Source organism: Patiria miniata, unplaced genomic scaffold, assembly GCF_015706575.1.
Source record: "Patiria miniata isolate m_02_andy unplaced genomic scaffold, ASM1570657v1 HiC_scaffold_5, whole genome shotgun sequence".
In the NCBI taxonomy this organism is placed as follows: Eukaryota; Metazoa; Echinodermata; class Asteroidea; order Valvatida; family Asterinidae; genus Patiria; species Patiria miniata.
The window spans coordinates 41,019,694-41,040,880 of record NW_024037072.1 but is presented as its reverse complement, the minus strand read 5'-3'; the positions used below and the strand labels follow the sequence as shown (position 1 = coordinate 41,040,880).

At 41.8% G+C, this 21,187-nt stretch overlaps 1 protein-coding gene across 4 annotated transcripts; it reads right to left on the bottom strand.

The window, feature by feature from the left end:
* Positions 1 to 2,434: 2,434 nt before the first annotated feature.
* On the bottom strand, positions 2,435 to 20,497 carry LOC119741039 (G patch domain-containing protein 2-like). Of its 4 annotated transcripts, none has more exons than XM_038216637.1 (8): positions 19,591 to 20,497; positions 18,834 to 18,916; positions 18,091 to 18,258; positions 16,841 to 16,923; positions 14,874 to 14,947; positions 13,976 to 14,101; positions 12,805 to 12,956; positions 2,435 to 5,905 (listed from the first exon to the last, which is right to left on the bottom strand). In XM_038216637.1, the coding sequence occupies exons 1-8, from the start codon at positions 20,481 to 20,483 to the stop codon at positions 5,727 to 5,729; spliced, it is 1,758 nt and encodes a 585-aa protein (XP_038072565.1). In that variant the 5' UTR covers positions 20,484 to 20,497; the 3' UTR covers positions 2,435 to 5,726. The 4 variants fall into 4 exon arrangements, with proteins under 4 accessions (XP_038072565.1, XP_038072567.1, XP_038072566.1 ...); XM_038216639.1 differs by having other exon boundaries at positions 18,840 to 18,916; XM_038216638.1 differs by having other exon boundaries at positions 18,834 to 18,913.
* Positions 20,498 to 21,187: the final 690 nt, after the last annotated feature.

Genomic DNA, 21,187 nt, shown 5'->3' with positions numbered 1-21,187 from the left:
AACAAAAAAAAAGGAAAGGTGTGTGGCGATTACCTACTGGTACAGACAGGAAAAGTGATCACTATCTGGGGAAAAAAGTAAAAAATTCCAGCCGAATTTCTGGAAACTTGCCCATGTGTGGATGTATATTTAGGTGCAGTCGGAATAGCCGACAGGGAATTTCCCCTTATAAAAGAGAGGATGTCGGAGGGTCATGCATCACGTTCACTAACTTCTTGCTAAAGTTTACCCTTCGAGCTAAAAGGTCCATTTATCGAGATGAAAATGTACGAGTAATGGGAAAAGAGGAAACGTGGTATTGCACTTACTTCTTTAAAAACAGTGTTGGCTCTTAGGTAATTCAGAGTTGCAATTTAGTTTGGGCATAATACGCTAACCATAAAAATACATTGTTACTTTTGTTTAAGGTTAAAGCTACTTTGCATGCTACTTTGTTTGCTGAAGTACAAATCCACAATTTTAAGCCATGATCTGAAAGTTTCAAATTCCTATGTCAATTTACTTCTGATTTAGGTTCAGCACAAACTTGACACTTTTACTTTCCACAACCTGCCCTGACCTTAAAGTTAGAGTACAATGTACATCATTTGCAGCTATCCAAAAAGTAACCGGCAAAATTATTGTTGAAAAGCTTACTTGGTTTAAAGATAGTAATGGCTCTAAACTGCCTGTGAAATGATTCTTTGAGGCATGCTGTCATTTTGAAGAAACAATAAAAGAACGTTATTTCCAAAGATGTGTCTAAAGATGCACTTTTGGAAATTTCCGTTAGTAATTTGTTTTTAATTCGGCGACTGGTGGGCGCAAACGATGACATGATGCACATGCATGCGCGGTTGCTACAATTCGTCGGTTCTGTGCGTGACATCGAGTAGCTGCAATCAGCTGAATGAGAACGCGTCCAAGGTGCTGAATTTGGGCGCAATTCAAAACATGACTCGGCAACTAACTTTTAAATTGAAATCGAGAGGTCTTAGAATATTGTTTTCTCGGAATATACAGCATCCACTGAGCTAAAACTTCATCAGGTTAGTTGTTGAGCACACTTCCTGAGATTTTGGGCACTTTTGTTGCTTCAAACGGAAAAAAAATGCACAAATGACAAATGATGAACTCTACCTTTAATCTCCAGGCAAAAGGTTTCATACCAAGTTTGGAATTTCATTTGCCAACATCTCGATTCACAGACATCCAGTAATAATGATCTTGACATTGAACCTAAGTGGCTTGACACACTATTGAAACTTCATTTAGCACTTTTTGAGAGTGTAAATACTTTATGTCATTTGGGTCAAACCACTGACGCCATAATGGCCTTGTGGTCTGGCGCATTGAATTCATGGTCTGCAGTTCATTTTGTGGGTTCGAGTCCAGCCTGGGGTTATGGTGCGTGTGCCCTTGGGCAAGGCACTTTGTCACTCATTGCTTTTCTCCACCCAGGAGAACATAAGTACCTGTGAGGGCAGAGATGGTTATTGTGACTGACTTAAGCTGCTTTGCGCCCAGAATGGTAGCATCGAGCATTTCACTCCCCAGGGAGCTGAAATCGTCTTTGGAATGCGCTTGTTGCCTTCCCCGTGATAAAGTTAAGGGTCTCCATGAAAACTAGTTCGTTGTGAGAAGTGGTTTAAACTTTCATATCTCAAAGGTACAATGATTGTCCGGATGTTCGGGGAATCTTCCGATGAAGGCTCAGAAATACAATCCTCAAGACATTGCCCAACAACGTGATGACGACCACATGTATAATTTTGTACAAGCACATGTCAGAGCTTCAAAATGTCAATACACACTACAGGCTCATACGTGCGCTCACACGTGCGCACAGCCGCTGATCTGCAAAGCGCTGCGCAAATTATATTCCCAGAGTCACGCACCGTGATCACGGCCACTAGAATAATGAGCCAAGATCATATCAGCAGTGCGTGACGATGTACTTGTAATACTATCTCCGAGAATATTCATTAGTTAGTTACAAAATACATTTACGTACATGTACGTCCTTTTCCCCTACTACAAAAAAAAATTAAAATAAAAAAAAATAAAAATGCACCATTAAAGTTTCTCTACCCATGCTCTTCAACATATTCAATTTTTTAAAATCCAAATCTAAATTTGGATGTTTTGTTTAAACGAAAAAGAACTACTTTTATCTGTTTTGGATTTTTTCAACCCTCTGAAACTACGCTTTTATTTTGAGTTGCATTAAACCTATAACACACACAAAAATATGCCTGAATTATTGTCAGGCCGGAAATAAATTGAAATTTGTAAAATAAATATTCTATAACTAAACATGGGCAGAGTATATAACTTTAATAACTATTTTTGGGAAGAGAATTGAAAATAGCATGGGGACAGCAAGTTTGAATCGCATGTACGGTAGAAGGCTTAATATAGTATGAGACACAGGCTTAATCTTTAACAATACATGTGTCAGTCATAATTTTGTTGAAAAATTATGTCAATAGAGGGGGCTGTTCATAATGTACTGCTTTCCACACTTCATGCATGCCAGAAATATTATCAATACATTGAGCAATATTTAGGAAAAATAAAATTTGGAAAATTTCATTATTTGAAAATATTTACTTTTCAGTCGGAAAAATACATTGACAATAGTGTACATTTTTGGAAGGTTAATTGAAAATATTTAAATATGCCATGTACCGGCCGACGGTATACAGCGAGTTCTTACCGGAATTAACTAGCCCTCTGTAATGTCCATGACGGAGCTTTCAAGAGCTGAGCAAATAAACCTGAAAATGTTTTATTCAAATCTTATCCATCCAGGATCATGTAGTAATGGAGATGATTACAGAGTCTGAGTTTTTGATCATTTCTCTGAGTCATTAATTAGATATCATGGTTAATTGACTCTGTCACAACATCACACTTCCTTTCATAAATCTGGAATTGCCCCATTGAATTGAAATTTTAAATATCTTCTTGGTAATTTTTTTGGTTTAAAATGGTGCCACAGCTCTATAGTTCTGAATCAAACAAAATCAAACAAAATGGGCATTTGGGGTTTTTGGCAGATTATTAGAGATCTGGATTAACATTCATATAATTATTCACCCAAGTCAGAAATTTCTAAATTCATCTGAAGCCAAATCTTGCCATGAATCTGAAATTTCTAAATTCATCTAAAGCCAAATCTTGCCATGAATCTGAAATTTCTAAATTCATCTAGAGCCAAATCTTGCCATGAATCTGAAATTTCTAAATTCATCTAGAGCCAAATCTTGCCATGAATCTGAAATTTCTAAATTCATCTAGAGCCAAATCTTGCCATGAATCTGAAATTTCTAAACTCATCTAGAGCCAAATCTTGCCATGAATCTGAAATTTCTAAATTCATCTAAAGCCAAATCTTGCCATGAATCTGAAATTTCTAAATTCATCTAAAGCAAAATCTTGCCATGAATCTGAAATTTCTAAATTCATCTAGAGCCAAATCTTGCCATGAATCTGAAATTTCTAAACTCATCTAGAGCCAAATCTTGCCATGAATCTGAAATTTCTAAATTCATCTAAAGCCAAATCTTGCCATGAATCTGAAATTTCTAAATTCATCTAAAGCAAAATCTTGCCATGAATCTGAAATTTCTAAATTCATCTGAAGCCAATTCTTGCCATGAATCTGAAATTTCTAAATTCATCTGAAGCCAAATCTTGCCATGAATCTGAAATTTCTAAATTCATCTAAAGCCAAATCTTGCCATGAATCTGAAATTTCTAAATTCATCTAAAGCCAATTCTTGCCATGAATCTGACATTTCTAAATTCATCTAAAGCCAAATCTTGCCATGAATCTGAAATTTCTAAATTCGTCTAAAGCCAAATCTTGCCATGAATCTGAAATTTCTAAATTCATCTAAAGCCAAATCTTGCCATGTCTTTACCCAGTTTTTACTTTTCCAACAAACACCAAATACAAGCAGTTGATGCATTTTGACAGAAACAACGCGGGTAGACAATCCACCAAATAGACACACATAGCCATGCACAAGTATTACTGTTTTCAGCCTATGGTATACAGTTACTTAATTACACAATACTACATTCTTAGTTACACATTTATCGTCGAGTGCTTTAAAATCCATTTTACAAACCAATATGCGAATATGTACATCTCAAAAAATATAATGCCGTTAAAAAATTAATACGGGCATAAAAAGCAGCACAGGTACATATTTGTGCAATGGACAATAATGGAACTAAAAAAAGGATACAATTTGCCAAGGCTATACTGTTGATTATCCGCCAACTGCCTGAAAGGTGACTGTTGTCTGTTCTTGACCTCAGGTGAGTTGATGACGTTCACATGGCCTTGCTTTTGACTCTGTCCGGGATACAGTAGATTAGGTTGTGTGTTCTTCGCACGAGAGTCCATGTCTGCATGTGTATGGCTAGGAGTACCCACAGCCACATTCTTATCTGTATGTGCAGAGACCCACTCTGCCTTAGTGTGAGAACACATCTTAGCGTGGGCGCGTATCAGCAATGGCACTCAATCCTTCAATCTCTTTCTTGCATGCCGTCGACGTGTGCGCATTTACAGAGTCACTGTGATGGTTTGGATCATTCGGCCCAGCTCTTCTGTGCAGCAGAGCCATTTACAAGCAAGTAGTGCTGTCCCAGGCTTCAGTTTCCGTCTGTGCCTATTCAGTGACAACTTCCTTGCAAGGTCGGCAAGATCCTGATAAGGCTTTGTCTAACGGTTACTTTGAACGTAAAACGTTTAGCCGCGAAATGAATTACATTCAAGGCGGAGCATTTGTCCTACAAGTGAAGCACCCACTGGATTATGAGCAACAGTCATTCTTGTGTGCACACTGTACAGAAACTCCTAACCCCAACCCTCCAGGGTATGTTTGCTAGAATTCCTGCCAAACGTAGCAACATGCAACACTTGACTCAGTGACAAGCCTGCCAAATGAAGCAAGATCCATCAGGGGAAGAATCTCAAGGCCACACTGCCTCGGAGTCCGTGGTCACCGCATGCAGCAGAATACAACTGTGGCATAGTTTAATGGGACTTAGCTCTCATTGTTTCAGAGCTGGCCATTCATGCACTGGTGTTGGTAGCTGAATGCATCAAATTGCACCAGTTCTTTTCCACCAGATGCACTGTGCTGCGTCTGGCAGGGTTAGGGCTAATTAGGCAACTGAAGCCTCATGCAAGAGTTTCAACACACAAATGTTGGTAGCATAATATTTTTGCGTTCAAGAACAGTGCATCGGTTAAAGCTATGTGCACAATCACGATATTTCAAACTACATAATGATGCAATCTCCACAGTGTTTGATGTCAGACAGAAGTATCTGGCGCCCTCATGCATCCATGCATGGGGGTCTGCACCATAATTGGAGACATCACTGCCAGACAGTGGATTGTTAGCTATGGGCTCCGTGCTCAGTACCCCCTCAACGGTAAGAAAGGGTGAGTTGGGGGAGACCACTAAGAGAGACACTCAAACGCATTGCTGATGACGTCTGATGCTCACGCAAAGACGCTTTGGGTTTGTGCACGTGGTGTGTCCCTTCCACTGGCTTCTCGAAAGCGCCCTCACTTGTTTGCGCACGAAGGCCATCGATAGGCTTCACCACATATCTACAAACTCGCATGCAGAGCTCGGGGCAGCTTCCAAACTGTAGGAATCTGGACTCCTTTGGTGCATTGGATGGTCTCGACTGACAAGACCCATCGAGTTGGTCAGCTATCTGGGCTTCCAGTAGCCCAGGCCTCTGTTCTTGGGCCGGACGTACGCCTTGATGGGCTCCTGGATGCCACCCCCGTCTGCACCGAGCCCCGTGCCGGGGACCCAGCCCATACCCTGAAGCATCTGACAGCCTAGGTTGCTATCTGGAATAGGGATGGCGGCTCTGCCAACTTGACCTAATCATCCAACAGAAACAATACAACAGTCATAATAATAATATGCAAATACAATAACTGTCTAACAACTCCGAACCAGGACTCAGACTCGGAGCTCAGGACTCATCACTGGCGTATTTAATTGGAACAATTGGTTGATTACGATTGAGCAGAACTGGGAAGATTCATAGAAGGAACAGATGGAAATTCGGGCAATTCACAATGCAGTGCGCCACCAAGAGTTTGCCATGGAGAGTGCAATTTTCCCAGTGCATTGTGGGAGATGGTTGACAAATTCGCAGCACGGGACATTTGAAATTGTTCGTTTTTCCGGTCAGTAGTTTCGTAAGCCTATAATTCCAGGATCTGTTCGCCCTTTTCTTTTCGTGTTATCAATGTGGTGTTTTTTTGTACGGTCAGAACACTATGCCCCAATCTATAACGACGTAGCTCAAGTTGTCTACTGACACTCATTCAAATGGGCCATGTTTTGTCGACCGTAAACTTTGAAAATGGACTCTCCATGGCAAACTCTTGGTGGCGCACTGCATTGTGAATCGCCCGAATTGATGTGAGGTAATTCAATTTTTGTTTTTGGAGATTTGAGGAAATTCATAATGGCACGGACCTATTAGATATTGTGTGGAAGTTTCAAACCAAAATTTTGCTCCATGGTATTATTTGGAGCTATCTAATTTCAGAAAAATGGCACTTTGTTTATGATTTTGTTGGGTCACGTCACCAAATCTTTTGAGCTCAATTCTGTTTCAGAGAATTCCATTTCACTAAAAATTTGCAAATTGTAGAACGCAGTTTTGACTTGTTGCCCAGTGGGTTTGTTCTGAAGGCAGGCATACTGAGGTTTGACAATGAGAACCTTGCTCATTGTTCTTAGCTTTCCATCATGGAAAAGCTAAAAATCCACATTGCTAGAGAAGCTTACAAGCATTCAGGTCAGGTTTTTTTCCCTAAGTTCATTCAGGCCTAATTATGGACTCCTTGAAAAAACTACAGATGATGTAGCTTGGCCTCCTCATAAAGTAGAACAGTAGGATCAAAATTAAAAAAAAAACAGGACAAAAGTAGGATTTTGAAGGACAATGTTTCAAGCGCGGGTAGAGCATAAATAATGACACGAGTTTGACACAGATCATAACTTTGTGGAAGCAGCCATGTTTCACAGATTGACAATACACAGCGCCCTCTGTTGGCTAAAGGGTGCATAGTACATATTGTTACATCCTCCCCTTTTTGAGTTTGTGGAAAAATGCATACAATTTGGGTTTTTTTCACAAATTACATGTAAAACATTGATTTCCTTATACATTTAACAGTCTGATGGTTACAATAGTCCATTAACTTTGAGTTCAAAGTTCAAGAGTTCACGTGCTGAGTGGATATTAGCTGTCTTTCAACAATAGTGCCGAGATTTTTTTTTTTCTTTTCAAAAAGCTTTCAAAATGCAGGCTTCCATGTCTGAATCAACAATTTGAACTAGATGGCTTAAAGAGTAATATGATTAGGCAACAACATCTAAAAAACTTTAGAGTAAATGCAACATGAGTAACACTTGAAAACGCAAAAACGAACTTTCACTATTTGTTTTTTTGCTTTTGGTTTCCAAACTTGAATAGAAAATCACTTTTCCTGAAGATGGTTGTTTTTGGTTCCAGAGGGAAAAGGATTGAAAACGGAGTGGAAAGATTGGTGTTTTTGTGTGTGCTTTTTTTTTGTAGTTGTTGGACAAGTGATTAGAATCGAACATAATCTTGGAATTTAACTGGTTCACATCGAGTGCGAGTGGATCTTCGCAGTGTGGGCTGTTCAGTGGGGGTGGTTGTCGGATCGTACGATGTTGGGATTTTGGAGTTAGTAGGTGGTGCGGCTGGGACAGGATTGGGTGGTACTGGAGTCATGTCTGGTTTGATGGAGACTTCCTTCTGGGAGTCAGTGGTTCTGGGACATCCTTCTGGGACGTGCAGTGTGTTTCCAGTACTAGGCTTATGTTGTTTTGGGGGTGGTTCCTTTGACTTCCTCAGGTGTTCTCGGTTTCGTCTGTAAACCTGGTCATCTTGAAGCACCTCATAGGATCTCTCATCAAGTTTGCGCAGAACGAGTGCCTTCTTCCAACGGTCTTCTCCTTGCCGGAACGGTTTCATGCGCACAGTGTCACCTTGTATCAGTGAGGGCAGGTCTTTTGTGGATTGGTTGTAGTATTTCGCTTGTCTCCTCTGGTTCAGCTCCAACTGTTTCATCTCGCGTTTGCCCTCGGAACCTCTGGCTTGGAGTAGGCGTCGTGATGTTGGTATCAGTGTCTTTGTTCTCCGCCCAAGGAATCGTTGAGCAGGGCTGGAGTCAACGCCTTGAGTTGGTGTGTTCCTGATGTTCAACAGGGCAAGGTCTTCATCTTCACCTGTGGCAAGGCATTTCTTCAGCATCTTTTTTGCAGACTTGACTGCAGACTCAGCCTTTCCATTTGCCTTGCTGTTGTATGGGGAGATGGTGTTGTGTTTGATTCCCCACTTTCGTGTGAAATCACCAAAGTCCTTTGAAGAGAATGGTGGACCATTATCGCTGACTATGATGTCTGGTATGCCGTATCTGCCAAAATGATGTTTGAGCTTGCCAATGACTGATCTGGCAGTTGTGCTGTGCAGACGATCCACCTCCCAGAAGTTTGACTTGTAGCACACAGTGATGAGGTAATCTTTCCCATCATGGTGGAAAAGATCAATCCCAAGTTTTTCCCAGGGTCGTTCGGGTATGTCATGGGACATCAGTGGAAGTGGAGCTTGGGACACCTCGTATTCTCTGCATGTCTCACAGCACTCGATCCACTGACGGATTTCATCTGTCATACCAGGCCAGAAGACGTATTCTCTTGCTCTTCGCAAAGTGCCTTCCACACCGATATGGCCCAGATGCAGATCTTGCTTGATGACCTGTCTCATGGCTTTCGGGATCACAAGTCGCTCACCCCGAAACACTAGGCCATCATGGACGCAGAGCTCATCACGGACGGAGAAATATGGAGTAATCTGCGCAGGAAGCAGATTCTTATGTTCTGGCCATCCCTCCTGAATGGATTTCTTCAAGAGTTGAAGAACATCATCACTCGCAGTCATCTGTTTGATGTCATATATCCGCTCCTCAGGTAGGGTCAGGTACTGGAGTGCATTCACCGTTTCGAACTCCTTTTGGCTAGACTCATAGGGTAGGAACGATCTACTGAGGGGATCAGCTATTAGATTCTTCTTTCCCTGAAGATAGTTTACATCAGCGTTATAGGCCAATGCTCGCAAGAGCATTCCCTGTAGGCGACGGGGTGCCTTGTCAAGGGGTTTCTTCACGATGCTCTCCAGTGGCTTGTGGTCAGAGTAGACAGTCACATGTCGTCCAAATGTGTATTGGTGCCACTTCTCAAGTGCAAACACCACAGCTAGCATCTCCTTCTCAATGACTGCGTACCTGGTTTCGGTATCGCTCAGGGCTCGGCTGGCATAAGCAAGGGGTTTTCCATTTTGAAGAAGAGCAGCCCCAATTCCTCTATCACTAGCATCAGTGTGAATAACGAGCTCCTTCTCAGGGTTGAAGTAGGTCAGGACTGGAGCTTCGGTCAGCAACTGTTTCAGCTTACCAAATGCTTTGTCATGGCAGGCATTCCATGACCACTCGACACCTTTGCGGGTTAGTGCATTTATAGGCTCCATCACCTGTGACAGACTAGGGAGAAATTTGGACAGGTAATTCACCATACCTCTAAGCCTGTCAACGTCATCTTTGCTCGTCGGGGGCTTCATGTTGATTATAGCCTCTATCTTAGAAGGATCAGCTTTTAGGCCATCGTGAGAGATTATATGGCCCAGGAAGTGCACTTCGTGCACAGTGAAGCGAGACTTCTCTCTGTTGAGGATGATTCCCACCTCTTTGCATCGTTGCAGCAATTTTCGAACACGACGATTGTGCTCTTCGACATCTCTGCCCCATATGATGATGTCGTCTGCTACGCAGCGGACGCCTTCAAGACCATCAAGGGCTTGATGCAGTCTCTTCTGAAAGATCTCGCTGCTCACCTTCAGGCCAAATGGTAACCGTTTCCAACGGTATCTGCCCCAAGGAGTGGCGAAAGTAGTCAGCTTACTGGACTCTTCGTCAAGCTCGCAGTGCAGGTAGCCATCTTTCAGATCACAGATGGAGAAATGAGTAGCCTCATTTAGCTCTGGCAGGATGTCGTTCAGTACTGGGAGAGTGTAGTGCTCCCTCATGAGGTATTTATTCAGGGGACCAGGATCAATGCAGATTCTGACAGAGCCGGATTTCTTCTTGGCTACAGACATTTGGCTGACCCAGTTAGTTGGCTCATCCACTTCTGCTAACACATCTCGGTCTGTCAATTTCTCGAGCTCGGCCTTGACAGCAGGCTTGAGTGCTTCTGGAACTGTACGTGCAGGGCGTATGACAGGTTCGGCATCCGAGCTGACCGTAAGGTGCACTCTTTGGCCAGGCAGAATGCCAGTGACGGACGCATTGAAAACATCAGGGTACTCACTGACGAAATCAGCATGAGTTGGGGTAACACCATGGACTTGTGAGAACTTGTCGTAGTTGATGGTAATGAGACCCATCTGTTCGGCGGCCTTACGACCTATGAGAGGTGTGAGGTCCTTGTCCACGATCACGAAGTTGACTTTGTACTTCTTCAGCGTCACTGGATTGCGAAGTTTTATGGTGCTTCTGCCGACAGCAGTCATACAGGAGTTGTTCCACATCTTGAGCTCAATTCGCGCTGGAGAGATCTCCATGGCATATTTCTTGGGAATCAGATTGATAGTTGCGCCACAGTCAACCTGAAACTTCACAGGTTCACCCTTGATCTCCATGGTGCAGTATACTGGCTTGCTGTCGTCTGTTACTGAGTTAATGTCAGTGGTGACACAGCTCACGCTCTCTCCTGAAGACGAAGTGTAGCCGTCTTCATCTACTGCATGGACACGGTGATTTTTGCAAACTCTGGATTTCTTGAAGTGATTCTTTACACCGCATGAATCACAGGTGCGGCCCCAGGCTGGACAGAGTTCCTTTTTCATGGGATGGTTCCCACTGCAGAACTTGCATCGCTTAGAGATAGGCTTCCCGCCTTCGTTCACTGGGGCTTTACGAGGAGGACGCTGCTTCGGCTGTCGTGGCTTTTTGTCAGTTTTCTTTGGCCTCACTTTGTGCACAGTTTCCTCCTTCTTCATCGCCTTCATCTGCACGGTTGCAACCTCAACAGCTTTGCAGATCTCAATGGCCTTTGTCAGTGTGAGGTCGTGAGTTGCCATCATTTTCTCTCTCATTTTGTCGTCTAGTACTCCCATTAGGAGGCGGTCCATTAGGAGTTTGTCCTTCATGCAGGCACAGAGTCCACATGTTTTGCTCATGGTGCGGAGTATAGAGATGTATTGCTCAATAGGCTCACCTTCGTCTTGGTTGCGACGGTTGAATTTGAAGCGCTCAAAAAATTCTTGACGTTGGCCGAGAAAATGAGAGTCAAATTTCTCGAGAATCTTTGAGCAGATCTGATTGTCCGCAGGATTATCAAATTTCATCCCATTGTATATGCGTACACCCTCCGTGCCAATACTGTGGAGCAGCAGAGCAGTTTGGTAAGCCTCAGGTTGGCTTGCAAGGTTTGTGAGGACACAGTAGTTGTCCCACATTTGACGCCACATCTTCCACTCTTCGGCTGCATCCTTAGCACTTGCATTAAAATGAGCTGGTGGATTGATGTGTGGCTTTTTATATTGCTCCGAAACATTAGAGCTTGAAGCAGTTTGGGTGGCTCCAGGAGTAGTTGGCATTTTGACAGTAGATTGTCAGTTATTCAGTTAATGGTGTAGGCAAAAGTACATGTATTCTATGAGCAAAAACACAGTGCAGAATCACACTTTGGAACGGTGGACAGTTTATCCAAGTTGAAATGAGAGAGAGATGACAAATCTTCCAGCAGTAGTCACACGGGAATGTCACTGTTCAACATGTTCATGTGTACAGTACAGTACATGCAGTACAATGCCGCAGTATGCAGTGAAAATGAGACTCACGCAGTTCGGCATAAAACAGTCAGAAATCTTGTCATTTGTGCCAATAATGTTGTCAACAGCAAACAAACATTAATTGCAGAAACTTCTATAAATGTTCATGAAGCTTACCACCGCTGCCAGCATGTTTCAAGCGCGGGTAGAGCATAAATAATGACACGAGTTTGACACAGATCATAACTTTGTGGAAGCAGCCATGTTTCACAGATTGACAATACACAGCGCCCTCTGTTGGCTAAAGGGTGCATAGTACATATTGTTACAGACAACATCAGGATAAAAGTAGGACTTTTGCGGGCTTTTAGGAGTAGTTTTCGTTGACAACCACCATGTCCACAGCATCATAAGCGTCATTTGGCATGTTCCGTACTCAAAACACTTGTGCTCCATCCTTAGTTAAGCTCTTGGAAGTACAGTTGCAGTACTCCTGCGCCCAAGCCCTTCATTGTGTGTTTAACATATGACATTGTGTAACATTGCTATTCAAAATATTCGATGAGATTTCATTTTTCGGAGTTGTGGGACAAAAAAGTAGGAGCAAGTTGGAATTCCTAGGAAAAAAGTAGGAAAAGTAGGAGCAAGGTAAAAAAAAGTAGGAAAAAGTAAAAAAGCCTGACACTGTGTGAAAACACATTTTGGTATTCATACATAGTTTGGAATATGCACAAGTAATTTTTGAGGAATTGTACACGAAAATCAGTTTCGGTGCTTTGGAAAATTGTCCCATGCATCTGCGTACATAGGATGTAAGGCTCCATTAAAACCAGTTTTGCTTTGCCTTTTTCCCAAGCATGAGGCTCATACTGAATGAACAGGTCACACTCCGTCAACTGCATTTACCTTCCACGATGGTTGGGGGTGGAGTTTTTCGTCTCCTCTTCGCATCAACAAACTGAGGGCAGAGGGACTTCCTCGTTGGGTTGACTCCGTCTGAGGACAGAGACACCAAACCTAGGGCCTCCTCTATGTTGGGGTCTGCCATGGTAGAATTTCTGGTGGGAAGACAACATACAGCCATGGTTTCAGTAATTTTGAGTGAACAAAATTAAAAATTAAAATTAAATATAAAAATTTAACAAAAAACGGATGAACATTTCGCAGATAATGACTGCTAAATTAAAGTGTGTTGCCAAAAGATGGCATGCACAGATTTCACTTGATATCCCACAGTTCCCCGTGCACGGAACATTACGCAAAAGACACAATTTTCAATTTCCCCTTATTTGTACGAAAATCCAGTCTCTCAATTTTTTTTTTCAAAACCTGGTTGTACCATGCCAGTATGAATTCTCAACAACAAGTTCAGGGCTAAATTTCATGGTCCTGCTTGAAATTTAGGCCCATCATTTTTCTGTGCTAACATATGCTAACAAAGAATTGTTTGTACCGATGCTACAAGCGCAGAACTGTAGGCACAGACATTTTCTGCTGTAATTAGCAGGGGAGTTATCACTTTATTGGCTGTTCTCAATCTTCAAAGGCCAAATTTGATCAGCCTTGGTTAGGCCCCCCCAAAAAATAAGTCGGTCTCTGGTCAGCGTGCGTCGATTTTAATCATGCGCGTTAATCTTTTTTTTTCTCCAAAATGTTCCGCGGTAGCTCCAACAGCGCCCTCTATTGCCGCACCTCCTCAATTTTTTTTTAACAAAGAGCACCAAGGAATGGGAAATTGCACCAAGGCAAATGATCGAAAGCACTAAGGCAAATTATGGAGGACACCAATGTACATGAGGACACCAAAAAAGCAAAATAGTACCCCACCTTGTCTGTACAATCCAAGCTTGAAGAAAAAAAAAAAAAAAAAAAAAAAAAAAAAAGCCGCGTCCCCGCGTCAATTTCGGAACTTTGGTCTGACCAGAGATCGAATATTTTTTTTTTTGGCCTTATCTGTAGGTTAAAAAAATTGGCATAAAAGTTCAAGTTTTTCAGTCAGTGTGGGGGAGCACCGCGCTACGGGAATGCCTGATGAGACCACTGGCTAAGGAGAACAATAAATAAGTTATTATCCTACCTGGTTTTAATGAGGATCGGTGATCTCTTACACTGGGCACCTTCTGTTCTCATGTCCAGGGAGTACAGTGACGCAAGCTCTCCGAGTTGCGTCCGTTCCTTTTTCTTCATCGGTTGAAAGAGCAATCTGCAGAGGACATTTGGAGAGAAAAACATAAACGCGATAACTAAGCAAGACATGAAAATAGGGTAAAGTTTAGGGTTGCACCATTTAAAAAAAAATACCTTTTGTGAGCTTGGGAGGTTCTGAAAAAGAACTAGGGAGACTCTCGGTTGTACCAACTCTCGTCGAAACCTCACAAACCTACAACAGAGGTCGTTACGCGGTGCAACCCTGAACTTTATCTTGTTGCCATCTTCATAATGCAAATTTTCCAATCATAAAACATGGAAATCCAAAGTAAGACAAAGCTTAAAATTACTTACACTTATTTGGAACTATAGCAGAATCCACGAACGCAAAAGGCCTCGATTTGGTTAATATAGGACTATTTGCATACCCTACCAAATTTTGATCAAAAATCCTACTTGGATTTAAGGTCAAACTGGTACTGAACATCCCATATAATAATTCTGTCTGGCTTGCTGTCATGTCATGCATGTAGAAGAAATCAAGATATGTAGGTGATTTCCAACGATCTGTCAATTGACTCATTTTTGGAAATAAACAGTGCTATTGACAAAATCGTGTTAACTTGTTTCATGATCAAAACTTTGTGCACAGTTTTTCACTGCCATCTCAAAAAGTGTGATATCCAGTGATGTAAAACTTCAACAAGTTAGGTTTTGAACATTCTTCTTTGGATTTTGAGTGGTGTTATTATTGAAAACGAACAAAGTGCATGAAAAGCAAATGATCCTATATGCCATTAAAATGTCTTGTTCGGTTTATTACTTACTCTTTTTCATGAGGGTTTCTGAGGAAGCCCACTATCTTCTCGTTAACAGTTGACAAGGAGGTTCTCTTCAGCCTCTGTAAGGAGAAATAAGATTTGCACAAAACTTTTAAGAGGGATCCATCTGAGAAAAGTAGCTCAGATTCAAATGCAGACCTAATGTTACAAAGCACGTTTCCAAGTAGCAAGACAGATGGGTAATAAGACAAACTTGTGGTCGATGTTGACAACAGTGGAAAAGCTACCTGCTGCAATACTAAAAAAAAACTTGCATAAACTGAACCCCTCCCCCCCAAAAAAATGGGAATCATTTTTCATATTCTTCACTTCTAAAGTCTACTAACAAAGACTCGATTTGTGGGCCAAGCCACTCACCTTTTGCAGGTTAAAGTTGCTCTTCAACATTTTTGATATGTTTTTTTCTCCAAATGAATTTTTCGACTTTTATGTTTGAATTTAACATAAGAAGCTACTTATCATTTTGATTTTGACGTTTTCAATCCTCTGAAAATGTACTTGAAAATACTCTATTTTCGTCTGATGTCCCATTCAAAGTGAGTTGATTTTGTATTACACAAAAATTAGTGATTTGCATTGCCTCATAGTGCCCCTCTTCATCAATATCGGTTTTTAATAGGTTTTAAAAATCAAAATTTAGGCTTTAAGAGTTTTCCCGATGCCAAAATATAAGCATTTAAAGGTTTTTAGGATCCAAACCGTGCAAAGCTTTCGGAATAAGGTAGTAGAAATATAGCGAATTGCTTACTTCAAGTTCTCCACACTAGATGAAGTTACCATTTTCATGCAAACTGCCAAATTAAATTCTGAAAAACTTGTTTAAAAAATCTCAGAGGTAGGTCTATACTGACAACGTGGTTATATTGGAATTACATGTATGATAACCAAACTGTGGGTCAAATTAATTCTTACAATTTTCCTATTTTTTAATTTTTTTATTTTAATTTTTTTTTAATGTATGGCAGAATAAAATATAGGTTTGTATAGGTTATATTATTGATGTACCCTAACGTGGCGCGGCCCCCAACGTGGCGCACTTTGATTTTTCGCCTGTAGCGCCTTCCTAGTGCAAAAGTTTAAACTGAAATTTCACAGAAAGTGAAATTTCATCAAGTTCTAAACACTCCTGTTCATAAATCGCGAGTTTATTTGCCCGTAACAAAGTTAGAAGAAACATTTATTTTGGCGTGATTTTCCGATTTTATTTTCAAGTGCAAAGTGAACCCTTTGAAAATGCCCCCAAAAATAAGAAAATAATTTTCTGACAAACATCTGGCGGGGTTTGTAAGTAGAAATAATAATTATTTATCAGAATTAATCAAGTTTACAGAAATTCTTAAATGTTAATTTGGAATTTTCCGAGATTTATTCAAGTGCACCACGTTAGGGAACACTCCGCCAATTTGTGCCCAATTTCCGGACGCCACCGTTTTTGAATTTCGGATTAAATTTTATGAAACCGAAATTGTTCACAGAGGTTATAAAGCAAGTATTAATAAGGTAAAAGTACCAGTATTTTACTGCATGAATTTGAGGTTTGTCAACAAAGAGGTTTGGCAACACTACACGAGGAAAGTCGGGTCAGCTTCGAAGTGCGCCACGTTAGGGAACACGACTGTATATAGGCTCCCAAGTTGTAATACAGGTTTTTATAGGTTTTAAAGATTTCTCTGTGAGGCCTGCAATTGAAAAACAAAATCTATGTTTCACAGTGTAACTCAAAAATAGCATGGGGAGAGAACTTTAAGCCATGTGTACGCATTTGTCTGGCAACTGCAGGGCTGCCTCATGGGGCACTACAGAAATAAAACATGTGGCTTCTACGTTTGAACACTGGGGCATATTTATACACTAATTGCAAGCGTTTTTGTTCGATGTCTAGTCCAGTCACGTTGATTTACAAACACCAAAGCCCTGTCCTTTATGACTATTATTTTCGAAGTTGTTCTTACCTTGGTTTTGTGGATTCTTGGTCTGCAACCCCTGAGCTGGCCATCGTCCCCATTCTGAAGACTCCTTAGCCGTGACTGATAATCTACCGGTGAAAATCAAATCAAAAGGTGTGAGAAATAATAAAGAATGCTGAATAATATTCCAATGTTATCCCCGAATGAACCATTTCTTCCTATGCGAGATACGGTGCCACTGTGAATGAGTAGAATATTTTGGCTAGGAACCATCCTCAATCCTGCAAAATCCTCCAATTGCCACCATGTGAAAATTGGATTCAGCCTCAATCCTCCAAAATCAGTTCTTGCATTTGTTCAGTGGAGGGATGACCACTACCTCAATCCTTCAAGATCCTCCAACAATACAATGAGGAATCACCAACGATATCCAGAAGCAGTACGGATGATATATATCTAGTATAATCTAGGCATAATTTATGCATGGCTAACCATAAACAATGCAAGGTATAGCTTTAAAAGACACAATACATCCTCCAAAATCCACTGGTACAAAACTGGAATACGGCCTCAATCCTCCAAAAAATCCTCCTAAACCGCCTGGTTGATTTTGGAGGATTGAGGGTTAGGGTTAATGTTATACAAATATTGAGTGGCTCAGCGTGGAATGGGAGGAATGTTATCGCAAGGTAAAATCTGGACTTTTCCATTTCACGAGGCGAAGCCGAGAAACTGGAAAAGTCCAGATTTTACCAAGCGATAATATTCCTCCCATTTCACAATTTAAAGCCACTCAATATTTGTTTTATATAACTGACATATAGATCCTTGTCATTTGATATATTTGAACTTTTTTCAATACAAAACTGGAGGAAAATGTATTTCTCTCTTCCAAACCACCCTTTCACGAAAATGTTTGAACCCAACGCTGTAGCGCCTGCTCTTTGGAACAATACGCGCCACGCGCAACGCTGAACGCGCACACCAGCATGCATTTGCACATAAATACCGGGTCATGATCGTAACTGTTCAATACTATTTCCCATTCCCCATGGGCGGATAGTACTTTTTGAGCCGCGGCATGAATGGGATCAATAACGAATGCCACGTGATGTGAGTTCCACCAATCAAATGACAAGGATCTGTATGTCGGTTATATAAATTAGTCTATTCCACACGTGCATGACATGTGTGCACGTAATGTACATGTATTGACCATGAGAGTAAGCTACCCAAAACATGATTTCTTTAACAGGATTTATTTGGACGGGGGTGGTTGGTGCGAGCTAACTTACTTCTCTGAGAGGTTCTGGACAGCAGAGGGAACGTTCCGTTCAAGATGCTGCTGAACCTGTCATCCTCCTTGGTACGCGATGAGGACTTTTTCTCCCACCAGGGAATGATGCCTGGGATGCTGCCAAAGGCCTCAGGCTCCTGGAAGAAGTCGCTCTGTTCGTCATCACCTAAAAGGAATGGAATGCAAGGGGCATTGTGGATTTGGTTATTCAATTAACCTCCAGCAGCCGATTTCACACAACAGTGCGTAACTCATGCCATGCGTAGGACTTGCGCAACATATTTGTTGCGCAGCTGCTCAATAAACGTACAGTTCGATTTTAGGAAACTTGGCATAGCTGTGCAACTTTTTAACCTTAACCATCCCAAGTCCTCCAAAATCCTTTTTGCAAATTGGAGGAATTTGCAGGATTGAGGTTACATGGCAAAAGTGCGTTGCTGATTTCGGAGGACACACTGTGTCAAGGTCCTGGGCCGGACCTTGTGTTGTTTGTGCTCAGCCGTGCATAAATTGAGTCCTTGATTATACTTGAAATCCTCCTCAACCTATTGACAGTCATAGCCGGAAGATTTTGCAGGATTCAGGCAGTGGTCACCTCTCCACAAACTATATTCAAGACATAATGGAGGACTTTGCAGGATTGAGGCTATAATTTTTCCATGAGGCCAATTGGAGGATTTTACAGGAGATGAATGGCAAATAACAAGTTACCAAGGTAACACGGACAGAAAAAATACTCACACTTACCCTCACGACCCTCATCGTTGGTGTATAACGCACCCTCGTCATCGCTGCTGGTTACACTGTCATCGGAGTCACAGCTGCTGAAAATAAGAACAGTATAAAAATTCTCTTCACAATTCCGTCTGAGTTACACGTATTATCTCTGGGTATTCTAATGCAAAGGTGTGAATTTCAAAAGTTGAAATATTTTGGTCATGTAAAAAAACAAGCCCAAAAAACCCCACGCACCACCGGGTTAAGACTCTACATTTCAATGCACAAATAAAGATTAAATCTAGAGACTAATTAGGCGACAGCCATTTTCTGTGGTGGCACCAGGCTTGCGGGAGTCTCGCTCAGGTAATTATGCACGCACTTCATGATGCTTCGATCAACAGGGTTGCAAACCAAAACGCATGCGCATCTTGTCTTTAAGATCGCGTGCGGCATGCACGTGGGCGTGCACCACCACAAAACTGGCTTCTAATTTTGTTCGGCGAATTGCACTACAGAAAAATAATTACTTTTGCTCCATTTTTTTTCAGTTGCATCCCACACAGTTTCATCTCATTTTGCAAGAACATGTCACAGATCAACACAGTTGAAGTTCTTTTTCAGTATAGTGCATCCGAGGGCAAAAAAAGGGCTTTAACAGATCAACAAGAAACAGACTTGTTTCTCTTTGACGACACTCTTCCAAAGAAGTGTGTAACCTAATGGTACAAAGGATGAGCTGAAATAACGCCTGCCAACAAAACATAGTACATGTGCACACCTATCTTTGGACGTTGTCGCATCCATTGTAACGTCGCTCTCATTGCTCGTGCATTCCATTTCTCGTCCGATGGTCTTCTCGCTGGCCCCATCACTCCCCGATAGTTTCCGTCCCGTCCAGGATGAGGTGTCCGGGAGAGATACGGGGCTTTCGGAGGACACCCTCCTGTGTGCTACACTGCTGTCTGAGTTGGTGGCAAGATCAATTTGGCTTGGGCTCTGTGGGCCAGAATCAGACTTCCATTGTCTCCCCGGCTGACTTTTATGACAACCAGCGCCTGCTCGTTTTTTAAGTTTGACTCCGAGGATATCAAACCCGAATTTCCCCCCATCGATGTGGGGAGCATTCTCTGAGTTGTCTGATGGGTAGTTGTTCTTGGACCTCTTGAGCTTGTGCTTCTTGCGGCCAGTCTCTGGCAGGAAATCGGCGCCGCAGGAAAACTTGATTTTGGACGGCGGGCAGCCGCCGCCGGACGCAATCATGGGGTCCACAACCATCCTCTTGAAGCGTTTCTTCCGACGGAGGGTCTGTTTGGGCAGAACGTGGCTCTCCGTGACCGAGTCGGACTCTCCGTAGAGGTTACTGGAGGATGTCACGTTGAGAGAGGAGAGCCTTCGCATCATGAGTGTGTCTTCCGAGGCCGAATCGGTCTGGCAGGCCACGTTCTCCATGTAATCCTTCTGGGCCTCATCAAGGCTGGTGTCGGACCCCTCGCTGAGCTTCACTGTGTGCTCCCATACCGGGTTGCAGTCCATCCGGCGCTTTCGGCCCCTGCGTTTGCGGGCCTGGCGCTTGAAAAACTTTGGGCTACTCATGGCAGACGTCGGAGGGTCTTTTTGTACTTCAGCAAAAGTGGATGGATATTGTAGTGTACCAGCTAGAGTTTCTGCCATACCAAGTTAAAACAAGTCACTGGAAACAAAAAAAATATAAGTAGTTATTAGGTAACGCATTAAGTGTAATTTAGAAACTGCATTTGAATATAAGTTATTGTGAAGTGAACGGCCCCATTCCTATATGAGGACAAAAATCCAAATTATTAAACTTTGTGATGAACACCAACGTTATGGGAAAAAGGTAATTTTTTTTCAAAAGTAAATTTGGGGGTAAAATGACAATGAAAAAACAAAAAGACTGAATGCACAAAACAGCTTTTATTCACATGCCATCAACTAAGAATTTGGGTAAGAAAATTGCATTTTCTAGCGACAGTGATTTTGGACCTTAGAAGAGAGAGAGAGAGAGAGTGTTTTCACATGACTTCTGCAACCTTAAGCAGTCTTCTGTTTATTCTAAGGGCCCTACATATTTGTAATTTTGTAGAATAAGCCTTACTTTTTGATAGAAAATGTGATTTTCTTTATACATTTCAATAAACAAAATCAATAACATTTAAATCATTCTCATATGAGCTTGCGTTTCAGAGATCAAAGTGTTTAAGTTCATAGGAATCCTTCTAAAATAAACAATACTCTGATTTCTGAATCAGCTTTTTATCGCTCATTACAAACAAGTTATGAATTTTTTTTTCTTAACAACGCACGATTGTCCGACGTGTCTGAGCCATGTTTAGGCACACACCGCGATGCCACCACAC

Excerpts from the sequence above, each read along its gene's own strand:
- LOC119741039 (XM_038216637.1), bottom strand. The coding sequence starts at position 20,483 with ATGGCAGAAACTCTAGCTGGTACACTACAATATCCATCCACTTTTGCT. Across the intron at positions 14,948-16,840 it reads CAAGAATCCACAAAACCAAG|AGGCTGAAGAGAACCTCCTT; the intron begins GTAAGAACAACT and ends TTCTCCTTACAG. Across the intron at positions 12,957-13,975 it reads CCGATCCTCATTAAAACCAG|AAATTCTACCATGGCAGACC; the intron begins GTAGGATAATAA and ends TCTTCCCACCAG.